This window comes from Felis catus, chromosome B2 (genome assembly GCF_018350175.1).
Source record: "Felis catus isolate Fca126 chromosome B2, F.catus_Fca126_mat1.0, whole genome shotgun sequence".
Lineage (NCBI taxonomy): Eukaryota > Metazoa > Chordata > Mammalia > Carnivora > Felidae > Felis > Felis catus.
In genome coordinates this window covers 75,468,092-75,489,630 of record NC_058372.1, presented here as the reverse complement: position 1 = coordinate 75,489,630, position 21,539 = coordinate 75,468,092, and the positions used below count along the sequence as shown (strand labels likewise).

General features: G+C 35.8%; 1 protein-coding gene across 4 annotated transcripts in view; it reads left to right on the top strand.

The window, feature by feature from the left end:
* The window catches only part of CEP162 (centrosomal protein 162), a 115,345-nt gene that overhangs the window by 47,672 nt on the left and 46,134 nt on the right, over positions 1-21,539 (top strand). For all 4 annotated transcript variants that reach the window (XM_019830922.2, XM_019830920.2, XM_011282478.3 and 1 more), the window contains 8 exons: positions 452-713; positions 8,219-8,352; positions 8,610-8,837; positions 9,377-9,517; positions 11,282-11,394; positions 13,007-13,112; positions 19,871-19,997; positions 21,197-21,360. In XM_019830922.2, the coding sequence (XP_019686481.2) occupies positions 452-713; positions 8,219-8,352; positions 8,610-8,837; positions 9,377-9,517; positions 11,282-11,394; positions 13,007-13,112; positions 19,871-19,997; positions 21,197-21,360 (1,275 nt within the window). The remainder of the gene's footprint in view (positions 1-451; positions 714-8,218; positions 8,353-8,609; positions 8,838-9,376; positions 9,518-11,281; positions 11,395-13,006; positions 13,113-19,870; positions 19,998-21,196; positions 21,361-21,539) is intronic.

Here is a 21,539-nt window from a genome sequence, read left to right as displayed (position 1 = left end):
TGATTTATAGTTTCTTTGATCTTGGTATTGTAGTTTTATGGTTTTGAGTTATATGTTTACCATAAACCATCTGAAGTTTTTTGTGGAATAAGGCAGGGTATTAATAAATTTTTATCTTGAGAATTCTAGGGAAAAAAGATAAAATTTTATGTTATTTCAAAATATATTCCTCTCTGCTTTCCTCCATCTTAATTCTAGTAATTACACGTCTTGCTTTCTGGCAAGCTTATTTTGTTTTATTCTTTTGCTTTGTTTTACTCCTGACTTTGAAGATGTGCTTCAAAATATTAAAATCCTGATGAGTGAGACTTTGAGAATTCTAATATGTAGTGGTTTGTCTTCTACAAACTATTATCTAGTAATCACTATGGTTTGCCATCTGTTAAATCTCCATTCACAGCTGTAGTTGAAGTTAATTTATATATCCTAAAGAGTTTCTACTTGTGTGCAGACTTTTAGATCTCAACTCAGTTCTGGCGAAGAAGGGGCTATAACTGGTAAACATGAACCACACAAGAAGGCCAGAAGTGCACCTCCTGTACTTAAAAGAAAACCCCAGAGTGGATTATATGCATCAGTTAGGAGCTCAGGCTATGGCAAATCCAGTTCACCATTCAAGTCTTTTTCTACTCTTGAAAAGAAAACTTCAAAGGACATTATGAAAAGTAAAACTGTGAGATCCATTCCTACTTCAAATCAAGCTAGGAAAAAAGGTAATCATATGCTCTTTTCATATTATAGTTCTGTGCATATAGTGTATTATTTTATGGTCCTTGTTATCTACGTTTCCTATTTATTTCTCTCCTTCTGTGAACTTTTCTTCTTATAAAAAAAATTAATATTCAGATAGTATATTCCATTCTGAAAGATTCATTAGATTTTGGCTTTCCAGAATGACACTTGTGAAGTATGGGAAATGAATAGACGATAGGAGAGTCAAACTTAACGTCATCTGGTTGACTTTGGAATATCGGTTGTTTACCAGAGATGACCTACAAATTCAGAATGCAAATGGCAAGCTACAAATGAAGGTTGATATAGAGATTATTTGGATATTAGTTTCATATAGGCTGAGATAGGCAGGATGTTTTATATATCACATAATGCGTATTTTTATATATTGCAGTGCCTCTGTTAGTTATTTCCTAATGCAGTTCATTTACATTGACAGTAGGAAAGGGTAATTTTCAATTTAGAAGTCTATGCAGCTATTAAAAGAAACAGAAATGTTCATATCAAACCAACATTTCTGCTGCCTTTAAACTCCACTGAGGGGGGGCACCTGGGTAGCTCAGTCGATTGAGCGTCTGACTTTGGCCCAGGTCATGATCTCACAGCTAGTGAGTTCGAGCCCCACATCAGGCTCTGTGCTGACAGCTCAGAGCCTGGAGCCTGCTTTGGATTCTGTGGCTCCCTCTCTCTCTGCCCCAACCCACTCGCATTCTGTCTCTCTCAAAAATAAATAAACATTAAAAAAATAAATAAAGAAAAAAAACCCCAGTGAGGAAGGGGGAGCAATGGAGCCAGAAGCATGTCATCCTTTCCTTTATGATTAAATGTAATAGGTGACCAGTTTCATCATTGTTATATGGTGATAGTTGTCATGAGGAGAATTGTCCTCACTGGAAAATTCATTTCTAGCTTAAAATGTCTTTCCTTGCTTTTCCCTAAGACTATTAATTCCAGGACCACTTTGACTGTGTTTTATATTCTTGAGGCATTAAATAGACTCTCTCCTGCCTTTGTATTTGTATGCCTTTGTATGTATTTGCTGCAGCAGCCTGTGCATCTCAGATGGAAAAGAAGGCCTGGGCTGATTTATGTGAGAGTAAAGGAGAAAACAGCAGCAGGAAGTAGTTATTCTGGACAGACAGGAATATGATTCTGTAGGATTAATGCAAGCATCCTTTCCTCCTGTTCTTAACCTGTGGACCTCCAGTTCCTTTCCCTACAAGGTCTTTTGTATTCTCTTATTTTCCTGTGGAACACCAACTTGTGACGTTGTCATCTACTTGTCACTAATTAACCATTCATTGGAACTAGTGCTTAATATTAAAAAAATAAACACTTGGGACATTTTTTAAATTTTAGTATGATCAAGAGAAGAATGAAAATTTTTCATTGATGTTTAGGAGTATTCATGCTAATTTTGTTTTTAGTATTATTTATTCTATTATATTTATTTTAGATAAATTAATCCCCAACATTTTTGAAGTTTATTTTATCCAGATCCATTCATTTAACAAATGTTTTTGGAGCACCTGCTTTGGCCCAGGCACTATTAGGCCCTTGGGCTATCTCAGTGAGGGGCTACCTCACTTCCCCTCCCCCATCTTTGTGGAACTTTCATCTGATAAGGAGAGACATTTAACAGTAAGCATAATAAATAAGTAAATGATGTTACATGCTAAGGAAAAGTAAAAAGTAGAGGAAGTGTCAGTGGTGGAGTGCAGCAGGTCACAGCTTTAAATAGGATAGAGTAGGCCTCATTGAGAAGGAGCCACTGAACAAAGACTTGTAGGAGATAAGAGTATTGGCCATGTGGATACCTGGGGAATCATATTCCAGAAAGGTGAAATAACCATGCAGAAGTCTGAAAGTAGAAAAGAATATCTGGCACGTTTAAGGAACAGCATAGAAGCTTGTATCATGAGGGCAGAGTGAGTAAAGAGGGTAGTAGGAGATGAGATCAGAGAATCAAAAGTGCTGGAATGTATCAGTTTTTCTAGGGCATTTTAAAGACTTAGATTTTACGCTGAGTAAACAGGTGAGCCGCTGAAAAGCTTTGACATGGGAGTAACCTCATCTGACCTCTTTAGACAGATTTCTCTGGCAGTTGTGTTGAAGATCATATACATATAAATACATTCACATAGCATACGGGGCATGGGAAGAAGGACAGAAACCAGTGAGATGGTGATTTTAGGAATCTAGGCTAGAAGTGATGGGGCCCAAACCAGAGTGGTGGCAGTGGAGGTAATGAGAAGTGGTTGAATAAGGATATATTTAGAAGGTAGAACCAAAGGGCCACCTGGGTGGCTTAGTCGGTTAAGCATCCGACTTCAGCTCAGGTCATGATCTCATGGCTCATGGGTTCGAGCCCCACATCGAGCTCTGTGCTGACAGCTCAGAGCCTGGAGCCTGCTTCAGATTCTGTGTCTCCCTCTCTCTCTGCTCCTCCTCCACTCATGTTCTGTCTCTCAAAAATAAATAAACATTAAAAAAAGTAAAAAAAAAAAAAAAAAAAGAAGATAGAACCAAAAATCTAAAAGATTGGTTTGGGGTTGTGAAAGAGGATTTCTGAATGATGCCAAAATTTTTGGCTTGAGTAGCTGGAAAAATAGAGTCACTGTCCAGCTGGGATGGAGAAGGCTTTGGTAGAGTAGATTTGGGGGTGGAAGGAAGATCAAGAGTATAGTTGATGAGGTGATAATTTTGAAATGATCGTTCTATATGCAAGTGGAGACAACAAGGAGCCAATTAGATTGAAAAGTCTAGACTATAAGAGGGAGGTGTGGACAGCAGATATGACTTGGGAGTTATTATTAAAACTAATATAGGTTGTTTTTAAAACATGAGACTGACAAAGATTATCAAGAGAGTGAGCATAGCTAGAGAAAAAAGCAAAAACCAAGGCCTAAGGAGTAACCTACAAAGAGAATAGAGTGAGATTGGAGGAAACCTGAATATGTGGGATCCTGAAAGCTAACTGAAGAAAGGAGAATTTATTTCTCTATCAGTTGCTGCTGAGAGATAAAGGAAAGTAGAAACTGGGCACTGACCCTTGGGTTTAGCAAGGAGGAGGTCATCAGTAAACTGGACAGTTTCCATGGATATGTGGCTGTAAAATGCAAGTTGAATGAGAACAGGAGGGATTAGGAGAAATGGAATTGGATACTTAATTTATAGACCACCCTGGAGCACAGCGTGTAGCTGGCATGGGAGGTGGAGTCAAGAAAAGCTTTTTGTTTTGCTTTTTTTTTAAGTGGCTGAAATAATAGTATGTCTAATAGTATGTTTATGCTTTTTGGAAAGATTGAGTAATTTATGGTAGAGGGGAAGAATTGCTACAATAATGTCCTTGAGTAGAGGAGCTATAAGCAAATCTACTGTTCAGTGGAAGGGTTGGCTCTAGATAGAGGCATGGACAGTTTATCTGTGGAAACAGATGGGAAGAGAGAAATGTAGGTACAGATACTGGTGGGTAGGTAGAAATGTGAAAGAATATGGATGATTTCTTCTGATTGCTTCCATTTTCTCTAAGAAATAAAACATAATATCATTAGCTGGCATTGAGGATGGGGTAGGAGTGTTGGAGGAGAGAAGAGAAGATGGGAAATAGCCATCCTGAAGGACTAGAGTGCCAGCAGCAGAGTTCTCTTGTAGTTAGTGATTATGCATTTAAGTTGAATCAGGCAGCATGTTTGTGTGTGTGAGTGTGCGTGTCCAGATTTTGCTGCGTGACTACAGGTGTTGGATAGTTGTATAGTTGGATTTATCAAGAAGAGTGGTTTCTGCCAAATGAGTGCAGTGTATGGAGAGAGGAGTAAGAAGGGAGCTTAATGGTGTATGTGGAATTCAGGTTGAGTAAGGAAGGAAGAAAGGAAATCGAGGGGTGTAGTACAGTATGAAACAGGTAGGATCAACTGACTGTGAGTCCTTGAGTAGAGGAGCTGTCATGGAATCTAGTAATTGGTCAAGGGATTGTTGGAATCCAGGTACCAGAGGGCATGAAGTGGAAGATAGGAGTGATAGAGAGTAAATGCCTAAGACTGAGATCAGGAGTGATTATGTTACTGGTAATAGAAAAGGTCTAGACTGTACCAATGGAAGCAAATAGCTGAGGTGGAGAAGTGGAGTATAATGACCCAAAAGCCAGGGTTTGAAAGGATCACCTATGAGTGTATTGAAATTACTAAGAATGGGGGTGCCTGGGTGGCTCAGTTGGTTGAGCGTCCGACTTCGGCTCAGGTCATGATCTCACGGTTTGTGAGTTTGAGCCCCGTGTCGGGCTCTGTGCTGACAGCTCGGAGCCTGAAGCCTGCTGAGGATTCTGTGTCTCCCTCTCTCTCTGTGCATCCCTTACTAGGACTCTGTCTGTCTCTAAAATATAGAAATAAAAAAAATAAAAAGTTTAAAAATATTAAAAAAATTACTAAGAATGAAGACAGAAGTAATGTCACAGTTGATGGAAAAGAAACGAGGGGCATGCTTTAGAGGTTGATAGATGAAGACAACAATATTTTTATGAGTATTTTTTCCTGTTTTAAAATTTTATAGTCTTTGTGACTATCAAAATAGAAGTAAAACACTAAAATTTATATTAGAGTACAATGATAAACCATGACTGTCCATTTTTAAACTGTTTTTCATTAGACCGTTAAGTGTAATATCTTTTTTATCTCTTTTTCTTGTAAAATTCCCTCAGAGAAATTTTACTTTTATTCAGAAGAATTTTAATTCTTTTGGATGGTTGTTACTTGTCACAGGTTGGGCTTTCCAACAAGCAGACTCCGAGATGGATATTAGTGTACAGAAAGTGCATTTTCTAACTGAGCTTAGAATCAATATTGGTTAAGATGAAAAATAAGCCAGCTGCTGGGGCTTACTCAGAATTTCTCTTTTTCACATAAAATGAAGTCAGGGATAGGCGGTTCAGAGCTAGTGCCACTGTGCAAGGAACAGATCCCTTTTCTTTCCTGCTGCAGAATCCTTTATACGTGACTTTTGTCTTCATTGTCATAAGATGGCTATTCGGCCTCCATGCCCTGTCAGGAGGAAAGGTGAAAGGTAAAAGGTTCATGCCAGTTAAATCAACTTCTTAATCAGGAAAATAGTGTCTTTTCTGAAAGCCCCAGGTAAGGAACTTTTGGTTTCATCTTATTAGCCTGAATTTTGATCTTGTGGTCACCCCCAGTTACTTGGAGTCCAGGGAGATGAGTATTTTCAACTGGCTACATTGCTGCTTGGGCAAAATTAATAAGGAAGTTTCTAATTAATAGGGAGGAAGAGGAGATTGGCAATTAGCAGTGCCTGCTATGTGGTTGTTATCCTTTTTATTTTAAATTAATTTTCTTTGGCTGTTAATCTATGTTTTTATTTTTAGACTAATAAGTTTCTTGTCACAAAAGGAATAGTTGCTCATTTTTTAAATTCAAAAATACATAAAAGTAAAGCAATTGCTTAGCAAGAAACAACTAGTGTCACACTGGGTTAGCATCATTTCATGCTTCTCATGTGTATGTCCTCATACAGGTAGAAGGAAGCGTAGATGGGTGGATGGAAGGAGAGAGGCAGACATAGCTAAATGGACAAAACATTTTATAAGAACAGGATCACTCTTCATAAGTTCTTTTTAAATAAAATATTAAATTTAGTTTTTCTTAAATCTGTAAGAAGAAAATGAAACTTCATCCTAGGAAATAGATCTCAAAAGATCCCTTTAAGAAAATAAATTTTGAAAACTACTCAAATGTTGCCAAAATCATGCTGTTTTTAACTACATTTTCAATTTTATGCATTATCAGTTTCCCCTTCTATGAAATATAAGATAGTAAAACTCCTACATCTCCCACTCACATGCCTTTTACTCATTTTTGTTGATTTCATTTTTACTTGTCCAAAATGTATCTAGTCTCTCCTGCAACCCCCTCAGCTTTGGAATTTAGATCTTGGTTCTGGTTATTAAAGAGATGGAATGCTTTTCACAGGTCCCTTAGCCATAGCTTCTTCATTCTGGAATTATGATGATTGGTTTCTTATTTGACTAAATTTTCTTAATCCATTGTTTTTTTCAAGAAAGGTTCATAAAGTCCAAATTCTGCAGCGTTTTCACATTTGAATTTTATATCCAGGCAGATTTTCTCTCATATGTGAAGAAAAAATATACTGTCTGTGTACCATTACTGAAAATAATTACTTAGAGAAATCATAATTAAGAACTCAGGAAGAGAGAATTCTGGTATAAAAGCACTGGCTGACTACAACTTGACTAAGAACCACCTGCCACTCTTAGCTGCCACTTCCTAGGGAGAATGACAGTCCTAGCAGATCACTCCCCATTCATTGGCCACGTTAATGGACCTCCAGTGACCTGGAAAGATGAATGCCAGCTTTCACAATGACTCAGTTTCTTTGGGAACACTTCAGGAAATTTCTCCAAAAAAACCTTTTACATCAGAGAGTCCAATTAAATATGACTAGTGCTCTGTAAGGAAAACCTCTGCATGCCTGGAAAAAAGATGAGAAAGAAATCTTTGGGTGAGGTGCTATTGGTGACTTGTTTCTTCTTTTGACTCTTCTATATTTTCCAAATCTTCAATAACCATGTATTTCGCTTTTAATGAAAATGTAAACTTTACACTTAAAAAGTTAGCATCTTGAAGAAATTATATTTAAAAATATAAATTTCAAATTCTTCATTTACCTCTAAGGCAGATAAATAAATGTTTACTGACTCTTGAGCTCAGAACCTGTAGTATTTGAATATGGGCCTCAAGATCTCTTCCAGGTATTTGTCATAAATGTTTTTTTTATTATTATTAATTGAATAACTTATTGGCCTTAGAATTACTCATACTGTTTGGGGATTTATGAAGTACCTTAAAATAGCTGAAAATTTGACTAGAATATACATTTATCACATTTTTTTCTAATGTAATATATATTATCAGGGTTTTATAGCAGTATAATAATTTTATTTTTTAATCACATTTAGACTAGCTGTTATAAAGTTGCCATGCAATTTATATTATTCCATTGATCCTATATCTTGATACACACTATTTATGAAAAGTGTGCTCTGAGAGCACACTTAATCTGAACTAAAATGCTTTATAACGTTATCAGCTGCTCTTTGATTTGTCATTTAGATATTATTATTGCTGTGAATATTTAAAAGGATAGTTTATTTAAAATTAGTAAGGCCTGAAATTATCCCTGTCCACATTCTTCTCACATTTTTTAGCTCCATTTATCATTTGACGTGAATCTTGGGTCAGTTAGCCTTCTCTGTCAAATTGAGTGAAATGTTGATTATGGGCATCCGTGAGCACGTAGTGAAACAGCTGTGTTCTAGTGTTATACCTCAGCCTATTTTGAGATCCTCATTTATGTTAGTGTTCCCATTGTATTAGTATTTGTTGTTACATAATTGCTGAATAAACATTCAACTTTGTTTGCATTTGTGGTGCTTTTGTCTATTGTTTACAATATTCAGAAATCTTATCTGAAACAAAAGTCATCAAGCCTGCAGCTCTGGGTAAACCAGCTCCCAAAATTGAAAATTGCCTGGCCACCCCTAAGAAGGCTGAAGATTCTACAGAAACCGATTACTGTGTTCAGTTTCAGAATGTAGGTATTGAATTTCAAAATTACATTCATAATTTTTTTCTGTTCTATAATATTAAAACTCAAGTATAAGTAATATGTGAAATTTCTTTTGCATCAAGTGTGATATTCTAATCTTACTGAACATTTATTGATTTCCTTATATAGTAGAACATTGTTAACCATGTCATTTTTATTCATTGTGGGTTTTTTTCCCAACCACCTATGTTCAAATCTACTATGTAAATATACTATAATGAAGTGATGCTTCTCCTTAAAAGGATTCTTCAGGATACTGTGGTGGGAACAAGGAGACAGAGTTACTTATGTTTAAAAGAGTTCAGGAAGCAGAGGAAAAATGGAGGGGTGCACAAGCCCTAATTGAGCAAATTAAAGTTACGTTCTCAGAAAAAGAGAGAGAGCTGGAAAATAAGATGGAAGAACTAAGGAGACAACAGGAAAAGGAACTCTTCAGACTAAATCAAGATAATTATATTCTTCAAGCCAAGGTACTAGACACATTGTCCTATTTCTCCTTTCATTTATTAAAAAAAAAAAAACAAAAAACTTTTACTCCCTGCAAAATGCATTGTCATCCTTTGTTCCTGTGGCTGTTTGACTTGCTGTATTTGCTGTGTAAAATATGAACAGGGTTCCAAAGACTGCCTCCTCACAGCAGAGCCTAAATCAAACCCAATGGGGAAAAAAATCAAAATTTAAATTGGCCCATTTTGATAATTTTCTTCTGTTAGCAGTCCTTTCTGAGAACAAATCCCTTAGTTCACTCTGATCTTCAAAGAAGATGGTTTCAGAAAGAACTGCTATGGAAGGGCCTAGATTCAGAGAATGACACTGTAGCATTCCTGAGTTACTTTCATCACCAGAACCATCAGCATAAAACATCACTAATGATTTAACTGTAGTTAGTGTTATTCCATTGTGGTTATGGGACAGTTTTATATAATATGCACCTTGAGTTTTCTGTTATTCTTCCTTATTTCTCATTTCATCATTTCCTTACTTAAATAAAACATCTGTTTTCTCAAAGTTGAGTAGCTTTGAAGAAACAAACAAAAAGCAAAGATGGTTACATTTTGGAGAAACAGCTGATCCTGTCACTGAAGAAAAATTAAAGCAAATTCAAAAAGAAATACAAGAACAAGAGACACTTCTTCAAGGATATCAACAAGTATGGTGATTCTTCAGCACTTTGTGAATTTGTTCTTGAGATCCTTTAATTGTAAAAATAAGGCATATTAAAAATTGTGCTCATGTAACAGGTAATAGGAATTCTGGCAAATATGAGGAAATAATAATTTGACTAGTCTGAACATTTTTAATGGGTATAATTAAAGTGGTTAAGAGCATGGGTTCTGGATTCAAAGAATCCTGTGTTAGTCTTTGCCCCACCACCTGCTGTGCTGCCTTGGGCAAGTCACTTCACCTCTCTAAGCCGGTTTCCTCATCCTTGAAATGAGATGGTAATAATAGTAGCTGCCTCATACGATGGTTGTGAAATTAAAATAAGAAAGTGTAAACCAACCTGTTAGTACCTGGCGCATACTAGCCAGTTAGTGAATGTCACCTGTTACTATTTTTAATAGCCATATTCCTTAGAAACTGCCCTGTTTTTCTTTAGTTTTGTGTAATGCTTTTCACTGGATTGTATTGACTAGTTTTGGTATTCTATTCAAAAATACAAATCTGAAATTAATTGCCAGTGTGCCAAGAATGAAAAAAATTGAATTAAATGAGAGAAAATCTGTGTGTCCTACAGAGGGCGGATACTTGCCATATGTGATGGAATCTTGGTGATGTTGACTAAGCCAGTCAGCCAGGACAGGTTTAGTGATCTCCAGCATAAAACTTCATCTTAGTTTCCTCCTTTTCCCCTTACTTTCCTCTCCTTCTCTTTCTCTTTCATTACCTTTTTCTCTTTTGACCTTTAAGCATCAAGCCTGTCAATAACAAGCATTGTCATCAGAGGACATCCAGAGAAAGCATTGTCCCAACTTTTCCTATAAATGAGTACTGGTTTCAGAGGACACACTGCCCTAGAGTTAGAACCTTCTAAATCCTTCGCCTGCCATTCTGATCTTGCTGTGTAGAGCACACATTTTTAAGGAGGATTTCACAGACCCAGAAGGATGCCAACTAGCTTCTCCCACAAAGATAACACAAAACTTGTGTATCTATGTATATTAAATTGCAGGTATTCAGGCACAGACCATCTACCAGGCACCAGGCCAGACATGGTGAGAGAGTCCGTGGTTTTTATTAGATCCTCAAAGGTCATTGGTTTTCATAGGATTCTTAATTTTAAAAAGGGTTAATAAGCCACAGCACCTAAGCACAGATGGGTACTTTCTCCTTCTGATCTCACTGTTTGAGTCACTCTTTAGTCCAAGGCTGGTGGAGAACTGGGCCTAGTCTCTGCTCAGCCTTGTCCTTACACTTTTGGAAACACCTGGTGTCTAACTTCCTGCTCACAGAAAGTTCCAAAAACAAGCATGGAAGCCTGTCATAGCTAACTATATCCAATTACTTCACTGCAGGGAGCCAGGTTAGAAACAGAAAAAAGAGAATGCAAACAGTCCCAGTGGGCCTTTCTGACCCTGTTTCTCACAGTTGGGATGTAGTTATTCCTACAGCCACTCCCCCACTTCTGTGAAATACAGTGCCTTACACTGACTTTAGGATCTCTTGCTTTGAGAGTTTTTGCACCTTTTTTTTTTTCTTTTTTTCAAGTAAGCATTTTGGAAAGAATTGTTTTCAGATTAACAGGTTTTCTTCTGAGATAAAGAGTTTAATAAAAGATTTTGCTTACTCAAAAACTGAAAAAATTTAAAAGACTTTAAGAATGCTTAAAGGATGTATCTGTTGTGAGCATATATATTTGCTGTATAAGTACTGATGACTTTTAACTAAAATGTAATTTTCTGTTTATGAAAAGGAAAATGAACGATTATATAGTCAAGTGAAAGATCTGCAAGAACAAAATAAGAAAAATGAGGAGCGAATGTTCAAGGAAAACCAGAGTTTATTCAGCGAGTTGGCTTCCTTAAAGTGAGTCTTTTCTGAATTCTTAAAATCAAATATACTTAGGCTATTTCTAAGCATTTTATTGTTATATTAATAATACATTTTATTTTTACTTAGAACTGAAAAAAATTTTACATTGATTTATAGTTCATAACTTTTATAGGTTTAATATTCAATGTATTTTTCCAAAGTACAAAGTTTAGTATTTTCAGCATACTCATATTTGAGTTTTATATCAATTTTAGGAAATTGAGTATATAGTATTCATCTTGATCAGTCATTAAGCCTGAGGTGCTTAACCATCTCCTAAAGAACCATGTGATAAATGATACAGTGTCACTTAATGCTTTAGGTTAGGTCCTATAGAAGTAGAGCCTGAGGTAGGGATCCTTATGGAGGTGATTTCCTGGAGGATAACTGTCAGGAGAAGGGGAACAAGAGAAGCAAGATGGGAGGATGAGGGGAGGGAAGGTAAGTAAGAATGTGGTCTTAGCCAGAGACTGGCTTCATTCTCTTCTCCCCAGAAAGCTCAGGAGAACAGATTGTACCACAGAGTTGGCCCCACTTGAGGCAAGAGGAGCAGGCTTTCATACTCCCAAATTAGTCGTCACTGGAGGAGGTATGCTCCGGGAAGAGGGTAGGGGATATCCTCCAGGCCAGCGGGCAGAGGCTGCTATTGAGAAGGAGAACTAGTGAGTTATTAACCAACATTCAACATGGCAGGCTGATGGAGCACCAGCACCTACTAAGAATCATATTTCAGACTATAAGATCTTTAGGATATTACTACATTCAGCTTTAACATATTAAGTGAAAAAGCTGAACGCACAAACATGGGCAAATTAGGGTACTGTCTTCTTTTAGGAAATGACTAATGGTTTTGTGTCACTTCATATAAACACCTAATTACTCAGAAAGGACTGCTATTAGAAGAAACTTCTTAGGCCATGAATGTATGACCCGAAGCCAGGTGTGATAAAATGCACAGTTCTGATATATGAAAGCATTATATCTGATTTCTTTCCAAATGCTTCAGTAAAAGTATTTTAAAATGCCACTTCTTCTACTGCCTGGCTTTTAAAAGAGATCTATTCCCCGATCCCAAATTGAAATTTTAAATGAATTTTCACAATGAAATACATGGTGTCTTCACTGCATTAGGATTGCATGATCTTATATAGATTCCTAAATTCCTTGTATAATATTTCTGGAAAAACAAAAATTTATTCTAACTTTAGATAATAGACTATTTGGTTTTGTCAGTCTCCATGTGTATGATTTGTGCTTCTTAGAAAGGAGTCTAGAATGATGTGACAAGGAGGGCACATTACCAGAGGAAAAATGCAGCACATCTTTCTGGGACATAGGGTTTTTTCCTCTGAGAATTAGGAGAAAATATTTTTTATTTTATAAATAAAGCAAGGTGTTGGGGTTTCAATTCTTTTAAATTAAACAGACATCTCAAAGTATATTAGCATTTTAATACTTTAAACTTTAGAGTAAATAAACTTTTTCTCTTCAGTGGCTCAGATAGTTCCAATGTCCATCAGGTTTTTTTAAATTTTAAGAATTGTATATTTTTCATTGAAAGGAGTACTTTGTTAAAATTTTTTTTTTTATTTTCAAACTAAATCAGAGAACAGATGCACAAAAGTCGTTTCCTATCTGAAATAGTTGAAGATTCAGAACCCACCAAAACCCAGAATTTTACAGATCTGTTAGCAGAGCTACGGATGGCACAGGTAAATTTCATAAGGATTTTACCTACTAGATTATTATAAAAATTTCCATATGTTAAAAAAGTCTGTTTTTTAAATTTATGAATAGATAAAATTTATTTATAAATTTCATGCCATTTAAAAATTAAGGCATACCTAAAATTAGCATTTATTATACATGTGAACTTCATGTAGAAAAAATGACACAATACTGGTTTTAGATAGCATCCTCTTTATAACCCAGCTTCTCATCTAGCATTCATCACATGGAGCCGTATTGGAGGCATAACCTTACTTAGGCATGTACACTTTATTTCAAACAAACAAATTCCTTATTGGAAATGTACAGCTAAAATAGGAAAATAATTTAAAGATGATTATTCACCTTAAAATGTTAGTTGGCTTTTTACCCTTCTTCAATGGACTGTGCATTTATGGAAGGCTGAGACTATCTACAAATGTTTGCATCTCACGTACCTAATGCAGATGCAAAATGAAACAGCTGCTTTGTAACGTTTTTTCTTATTTTTATTTAATTGTATTATAAAGGATATAGCTTACAATTTTCTTTTTTTAGGTTTTATTTTATTTATTTTTTATATATAATTTATTGTCAAGTTAGCTAATATACAGTGTATATGGTGTACTCATGGCTTCGGGATTAGATTCCTGTAATTCATCACTTACATATAATACCCAGCGTTCATCCCAACAAGTGCTCTCTTCAATGCCCATCACCCATTTTCCCTGCATCTTACCCCCCTGCCCCCAAACTCCCTTCTACCCTCAGTTGGTTGTCTATATTTAAGAGTCTCTTATGGTTTGCCTCCCTCTCTGTTTGTAACTATATATTTTTTTTTCTTTCCATTACCCCATGGTCTTCTGTTAAGTTTCTCAACTTCCACTTATGAGTAAAAACCTATGATATCTGTCTTTCTCTGATTGACTTATTTCATGTAGCATAATACCCTCCAGTTCCATCCACGTTGTAGCAAATGGCAAGATTTCATTGTTTTTTATTGTCAAAGTAGTATTTCATTGTGTGTGTGTGTGTGTGTGTGTGTGTGTGTGTGTGTGTGTGTATATATACATATATATATATATACCACAGCTTCTTTATCCATTCATTTGGGCTCTTTCCATAATTTGGCTATTGTTGATAGTACTGCTATAAACATTGGGGTACAGTGTGCCCCTATGAATCAGCACTCCTGTATCCTTTGGATAAATTTCTAGTAGTGCTATTTCTGGGTCATAGGTTAATTCTATTTTGAATTTTTTGAGGAACCTCCACACTGTTTTCCAGAGTGGCTGCACCAGTTTGCATTCCCACCAGCAGTGCAAAATAGTTCCCCTTTCTCTGCATCCTCGTCAACATCTGTTGTTTCCTGAGTTGTTAATTTTAGCCACTCTGACCGGTGTGAGGTGGTATCTCAGTGTAGTTTTGATTTGTATTTCCCTGATGATGAGCAGTGTTGAGCATCTTTTCATGTGTCTGTTAGCCACATGGTGGCTTACAATTTTCTAAAGCAGTATTTATTAATGGGAGACATTTGGGAATTTTGGTCAGGTTAATTCTGTTTTAAGCAGAACAATTCCATGTGTTGCATGATTTTTATCATCCCTGTCCCCAGAAAATACATACTCATAGCACCCACCAGTGATTATAAGAATCAAAAGCACTGCCACATTTCCAAACTTGTACCCTGTGGAAGGGCAGTTAATTCTCCCCACTCCCTTCCATTGAGAACTGTATTATGAAACTATATGAATGATTATGTGAATTAGAAAAATTCCAATTATGTACCACTTTTTAACAAGAAACTATATAAAGTTTTGTTATATAGAAATCTACACATACCCTAGGTTAATAACTGATGTTTAACAGGTTTTTGAAGTATATAAAATGCAGCTGCAAATATGAATCCATTAGGGTACTTTCTTCAGGCACATGTATGCATGTATAGCATGATTAGATAGGTAGATAGTTAGGCAGATAGGTTAGAAGAAAGAATGAATGGTTGGACTCCCCCTAACTCCCTTGTCAGTAGGCCTCAAAAATTAGGAAGGTAAAAGAGAAATTATTATTGCTGTGTTTTATGAAGGCTTGGGAAAATGTGGTAAGGTTTCAAGCCTAACATTAGCTTTATTTAAACTGTTATTAGCAACTTTTTAAAAGTGCTGTTTTGAAAATATTTTTCTGAAGATAGGAAACTAAAACTGCCACTAAAAACATCAGAAAATGCTGGATAAAATATAATAAACATCTTATAAATGCATAATGTAACAGCTCTCAAGAAAGTAAGAATTCTCTAGGGGCCAGAAATGAGAAGGGATACAAACTTGTCAGTAAGCTGCTAGACCAGTAGTTCAGTAGCCATGGGCTTGAGCTTTAACAGCAAAGTGGAGACAGGACACTCAGATTTCAAAGAGCCATGTCCTTCAGTATAACAGTGGACTAGGAAAAAAATCCACCCACCTTCACAAGGGGCTAAGATGTCAAGAAGCTTTTCTTGTAAGAAGTTTCTGTCTTAACTTGATTGGTCAATATAATGTCATCCATCTGCCTTCATTTGTGTTATAGTATTTGAATTGACACTACCTGCAAGGGTTAGTAATGCTCAGACTGAAAAAAAACCAAACCAAACCATATAATGTGGTCCTGAGTCAGTGAGAACCTCCAGTGTGTCTAGAAGAAACAAATGCAGAAAGCTCTTAGAAGTATACAACCTTAACCTAGCTTACACAGTATTTCTACAGATAAAAACCTGATGATATGCTCACAATGCAAAATTACGAAAACATGGAGAAACTATCCACAATTGCACAATGATTTAATAAACAGCAGTTTTTGAACCTCAATAGAATTATTGGATAAACATATAAATAGACTAAAAATGGAGAATATCAGATATATGAAATGCTAAAATATATTTAAATATATTATGGCTGAGGATTTCCCAGAAATAATAAAAAAAAGATGAATTCTCAAATTTAGGAAACCCGGTGATTCCTGCTCAGGATAAAGTAAAAATCACCATCTAGGCCCCTGATGGTGAAACTACCAAAGGCAGGAAAAACCTAAAAAGAAATTAAAAAAAAAAAAAAAAAAAGAGTTAGTTTAAGATAATAGTAAAAACTTTGAGGATTTTTTTATTTCTGAAAATATTGTAAGATTGAATGTAAATATACCTTTTATTTTCATTTGCTATGGTATTCTGGGTTTAGATGGTTTTAGAGCAAAATTTCATACTGGGATAAATCTATAATATTCACATTGAGTATACTTGTGTAAAGTCTAATTCGTACCTTAAAAATTAATAGCAATTATTGAGTTGGTTCTCTATAAAGCATAGATAGAAGCATAGTAAAAGCAAATGTTCTGAGCTCTTTCTTTTTAGTATCCCAAGGTAGGAAGAAGAATGAAGCTGACCACAACTTACTCACTGAGTCGTCCTTTATGAAGCACCTGCCACATGCCAGGCACTCATTCTGGCATTGTAAATACAATAGGTAAACAAGACAGGCACAAACCTTGCTCACTAGGACATGTATTCCAGCAGGGAAGACAGACAGTAAGGTAAAAAATGAAGCAATATACATAGAAATTTGTGCTTTGAAGAATATTAAAATAGAGAATAAGGGTGCGTGGGGCAGAGAGTAAGGCACCAGTCAATAGTGCTCTAGGAGACACTCTGAAAAAGTTTTGTCAGAGTTGAGAGCTAAAGAGAAGCAGCAGCCACTGGACAAAGATGGAGCCTCCCAACCAGGAGAAAAGCATAAACCTTGCATCAGGAAGGGGCTTGTTACTTTCCAGAGTCAGAGACCTCTGAGACAGAAGTGGGTGAGTAAGGACAAGGCCAGAGAGGCAGGCAAAGACCCTCTCTGAATGTTTGCATTGTAATTTACAAGAGAATTAAAGTACTTGCCAGCCACAAACCCTGTGCCCACAGGGTTGACCTGGGACGTTACTGGCCTTCTTCAGGGTGAGAAGTGTCAGTCCCTGGAAGGATGCAAGCATGAAGTATCATTTGTTTAAGTGTCAAATGTTTAACTGAACTCAAGATGTTTAAAGTTCCTTTGAATGCTAAAACTCTGTAAGTCCATTTAGTACACTCCACTGGAGAGCATTTCTAAATGATTGAACTAATTAAACAGAAGGTAGTTGCAGAAAGATGCCTGAGCATTCAAATACTTGAAACTCAGTGCTCTCCTGAAAAGACATCTACAGAGGATCACAAAGAAGATTGAAAAATGAAATTATGTCATTAAATCTGTGATGCAGTTAGAAACCAGGATTATACAGTGCTTTAATGAATGGATTTATTTTCTTCACAAGACTGCATTTGGGATTATAAAATAGGGAGATACAGAATTTGTTTTATTTTGAAACTTAATTACACCAAGTGTACTTCTGTGACTCCAAGAACTTTTTTTTTTTTTTTTAGCAGTTATGAGTTCAGTCCAATAAACATTTATTGAGTACCAGCTGTGTGGTTAGTGCCGTAAAGTATACAGGTATTAGTAGTAAGTCAGTCTTAGTCTCCATAGAGTTCTCAGCCTAATAACAAGAAGAGGTATGTACACAAATCAATATCATCTGACACAGTAATAAATACTATATTAGAGGTACAACACAAGTTTATGGGAGCACAGAGGAAGGGATTATCAGGAATAACCTCATTTGAACTGTGCTTTGAAGGATTAAGTATGATTGTGTTGAGATGAATGGGGGCTATTGAGAGTAGTGTTGAATGTAAGGCATATTTAGCACTCAGTCAACCTTTTTTATGTGCCAAGCATTTTTTTATGTGCTTTTTCATGCAAAAATGAGTAAAATCTCTGCTTTCAAGTAAACGTATGTCAGGTGGTAGTGATGAGTTCTGTGACAAGAAAATAAAGCAACATACTCGGGGGTTAGGATGAAAGTTTTTGTTTTAGAAAAAGTAATCAGGAAAGATCCTCCTGGGGTTTCATTTGGGCAGAAATCCTGATGAAGTAAAAGAGTGAGCCACCTGGCTATCTGGGAGCAGAGCACTAAAGGCAGAGGAAACAGTAAGTGCAAACACCTTGGAGTGAGAGTGTGCTGGTTATGTTCAAATAACAGCTAGAAGTCTCTGATGCTGGACTGGAGTGGGAAGAGGAAGATTTATAGTAGATATGCTCAGAGGCATGGGCAGGGCTGGGTTACATGACACTGAACATCATGGTAAGGACTTTGGATTTATCCTGAGAGGAATGGGAGCCACCAGAGAATTTCAGACAGAGGAGAAAAACTCACCATCTCTTTAAAATAATTCCTCTCTTGAATAGAGAGTTCATGAAAGTATCCACACATATGTGGTCAATCCAAGACAGAGGATGCAAGAATGTAAAATAGAGGAAGGATAATCTGTTCAATAAATAGTATTGGGAAAACTGGACAGATACATACCAAAGAATGAAAGTGGACTGTCTTATACCATATATAAAAATAAATTCAAAATGGAGTAAAGACTTGAATATAGGACCTGAGACCATAAAAGTCCCGAAAGAAACGATAGACAATAAGCTCTTGGACATTGATCTTAGCTTTTTTTTCAAACCAGTCGCCTCAGGCAAAGCCAACAAAATCTAAAACAAATGGGAATATATCAAACTAAAAAGCTTTTGCACAGTGAAGGAAGCCATAAACAAAATGAAAAGGCAGTCTACAGAATGGAAGAAGATACTAGTAAGTGATATATCTGATAAGATATTAATATCCAAAATGTATGAAGGATTTATACAAATTAATATCAAAAACACAACATGATTAATAACAGCCAGAGGACTTGAGTAGACATTTTTTCAAAGATATAGAAATGACCAGCAGACACATGAAAGTATGCTGAACATCTCTAATCATCAGGGAAATGCAAGTCAAAACCACAATGAGATATCACCTCACACCTGTCAGGTTCACTATTGTCAAAAAGACAAAAAATAACAAGTGTTGGTGGGGTTGTGGAGAAAAGGGAACCCTCATATACTGTTGGTGGGAATGTAAATTGGTGCAGCCAATATAGAAAACAGAATGAAGGATTCTGAAAAAATCAAAAATAGAACTGTATGATACAGTAATTCCACTTCTGGGTATTAATCCAAAGAAGACAGAAATATCAATCTGAAGAGATAATCACCCCTATGTTCCTTCCAGCATAAAATACCCAAGATATGGAAGCAATGTAAGCATCCAGTGATAGATAAACACACTGGACATTACTCAGCCATAAAAAAGGATGAGATCTTGTCATTTGTGACAGCATGTGTGGATCTAGAGGGTATTGTGCTAAGTGAAATAAGAAGAAAACAAATACCATATGATTTCATTTATATGTGACATAAATGAGACTCATAGGCACAGGGAACAAACTGTTGGTTACCAGAAGCAGTGGTGGGGAGATTAGAGGGCAGGTGAAATAGGTAAAGGGGATTAAGAGGTATAAACTACTAGTTATAAAATAAGACACATGGATATAATATACAGCATAGGGGATATAGCCAATAATATTGTAATAATTTTTTGTGATGACACATCATAACTTAGGACAGATCCTCGACTTATTGTGGGGATTATTTCATAATGTATAAAAATAACAAATCACCATGATGCACACCTGAAACTAATAAGATATTTATTGTATATATGTATTTATAAAAAATATGTATGAGTATTTATGATAGGTGGGGTGAAACAGAGCCTATGCCACAACTTTTTGCATCCAGAAATAATTTGCTTTTGTAATTCTATGAATATCAAGAAAGAAAAAAACTGTTTATTGGAAGACATCAAAAGACTGAAGCAAGACAAACAAGCTCTTGAAGTAGACTTGGAAAAAATGAAGAAAGAGAGAGACCAAGCCAAAGATCAGATTGCTTATGCCACAGGTAAAACGCTGAGCTTAAACAGTTTACCTTTATACTCGTAACTGTTCTAATCTTGAATTTAAGTAATAGCAGTTGCTATTACTACTCAAGGAATCAAAATCCTACTTCTTGAAGTATATTGTAGTTTTAGAAACTTTGAAAAAAAGTTATTAATAGGTGGGTTAGTTGGTTTTGGCAGGACTAATTGCAGGATCAGAGAATATCAAGGATTGTTTTGAATTTGTGGCATATTATGTCTATTCATTTTCATGTCTGTGACCTTCCTGAGGGTATGGTCTGCCTTTTTATCCCTGGGTTTGAAACAAAGGCTCTTAAGTATTTGCCAAATGAACAAATAACACTACACCTATGTTTATAGAAAACACAAGGATAAATGTGACATTCCCCATCAGGGAAAACAAGGGAAAATAAGAATGCAGAAAAGTTTAATATAAAAAAAAAATACAAATAACATGAGACATGGTACTAAATAGGGATTTCAGGGAAGAGTAGCATTTGAGCCGGGTCCTGACAGATTGAAAGACTCAGAAGTGAAGGAATGAAGGGAGGTTGCTGGAGTGTGCTTGCTTCATGAGCGTATATCGAGTGCACCTGTGGATTGGAGTTTAGGATGACAGAACACAGGACTAGAAAAGTAGATCGGAAGAGTCCTTGTAAGATCTCTCCACTGTGATACCATGATCTTCACTGTGAGATATACACCACCTGTTTGTAAGAAAATTATATTTAGTCTACTCATCTGTAAAATAGAATAATAATAATAATACCCATCATATGTTTGTTGTGTTAAATGAAATCCTGTATGGTAAGCACTTTCTAATGTTTCCTGTTGCAATTTATTAATATAGGAATTCTTCATGTTTATTATCTCTTGGATCCAACATTTATTGTCCCATGGAAATGACTTTGCTTTTATAATGAAAGTCAGTGGGAAAACAATTGATTTATCAAAAAAAATTATACACAGCCAACTTTGCTATGAATTTGAGGAGTTGGACTATGAACACAATGTTCATCTCTCTTTATTAACAGATTAAACTGGATACTGCCTTGCAAAGACTAATTTTTTTTTGCCTATTATTTTTTCATAATGCTTTCATTAGATTGGCATTGGTTTCTATGTAATTTAATTTATTTCCATATTTTGGGAAATTATAATCAAGTTCAGGAGTTCATCTTATAGGAGTTTCATCCTATAGGTGAAAAATTATATGAAATAAAAATTTTAGAAGAAACACATAAACAAGAAATCAGTCGCCTGCAAAAAAGATTACAATGGTATGCTGAAAATCAGGAACTTCTGGATAAAGATGCATTTCGGCTTAAAGAAGCAAATGAAGAAATTGAGAAGCTCAAACTTGCGGTAATAAGATCATTTGAGAATGTATTTCTGTAGATGTACCCCATTCAACAATTAGTTCTTCTTAGCCTTGTAAGTGTGATTAAATCAGTACTATAAACTCTGCCAATTAAAATAGATAGTTTGGGTTTGCTCACAGATGTGTAGTCTGTTTTAGAATAGACTGAGAATAAATCCAAGCT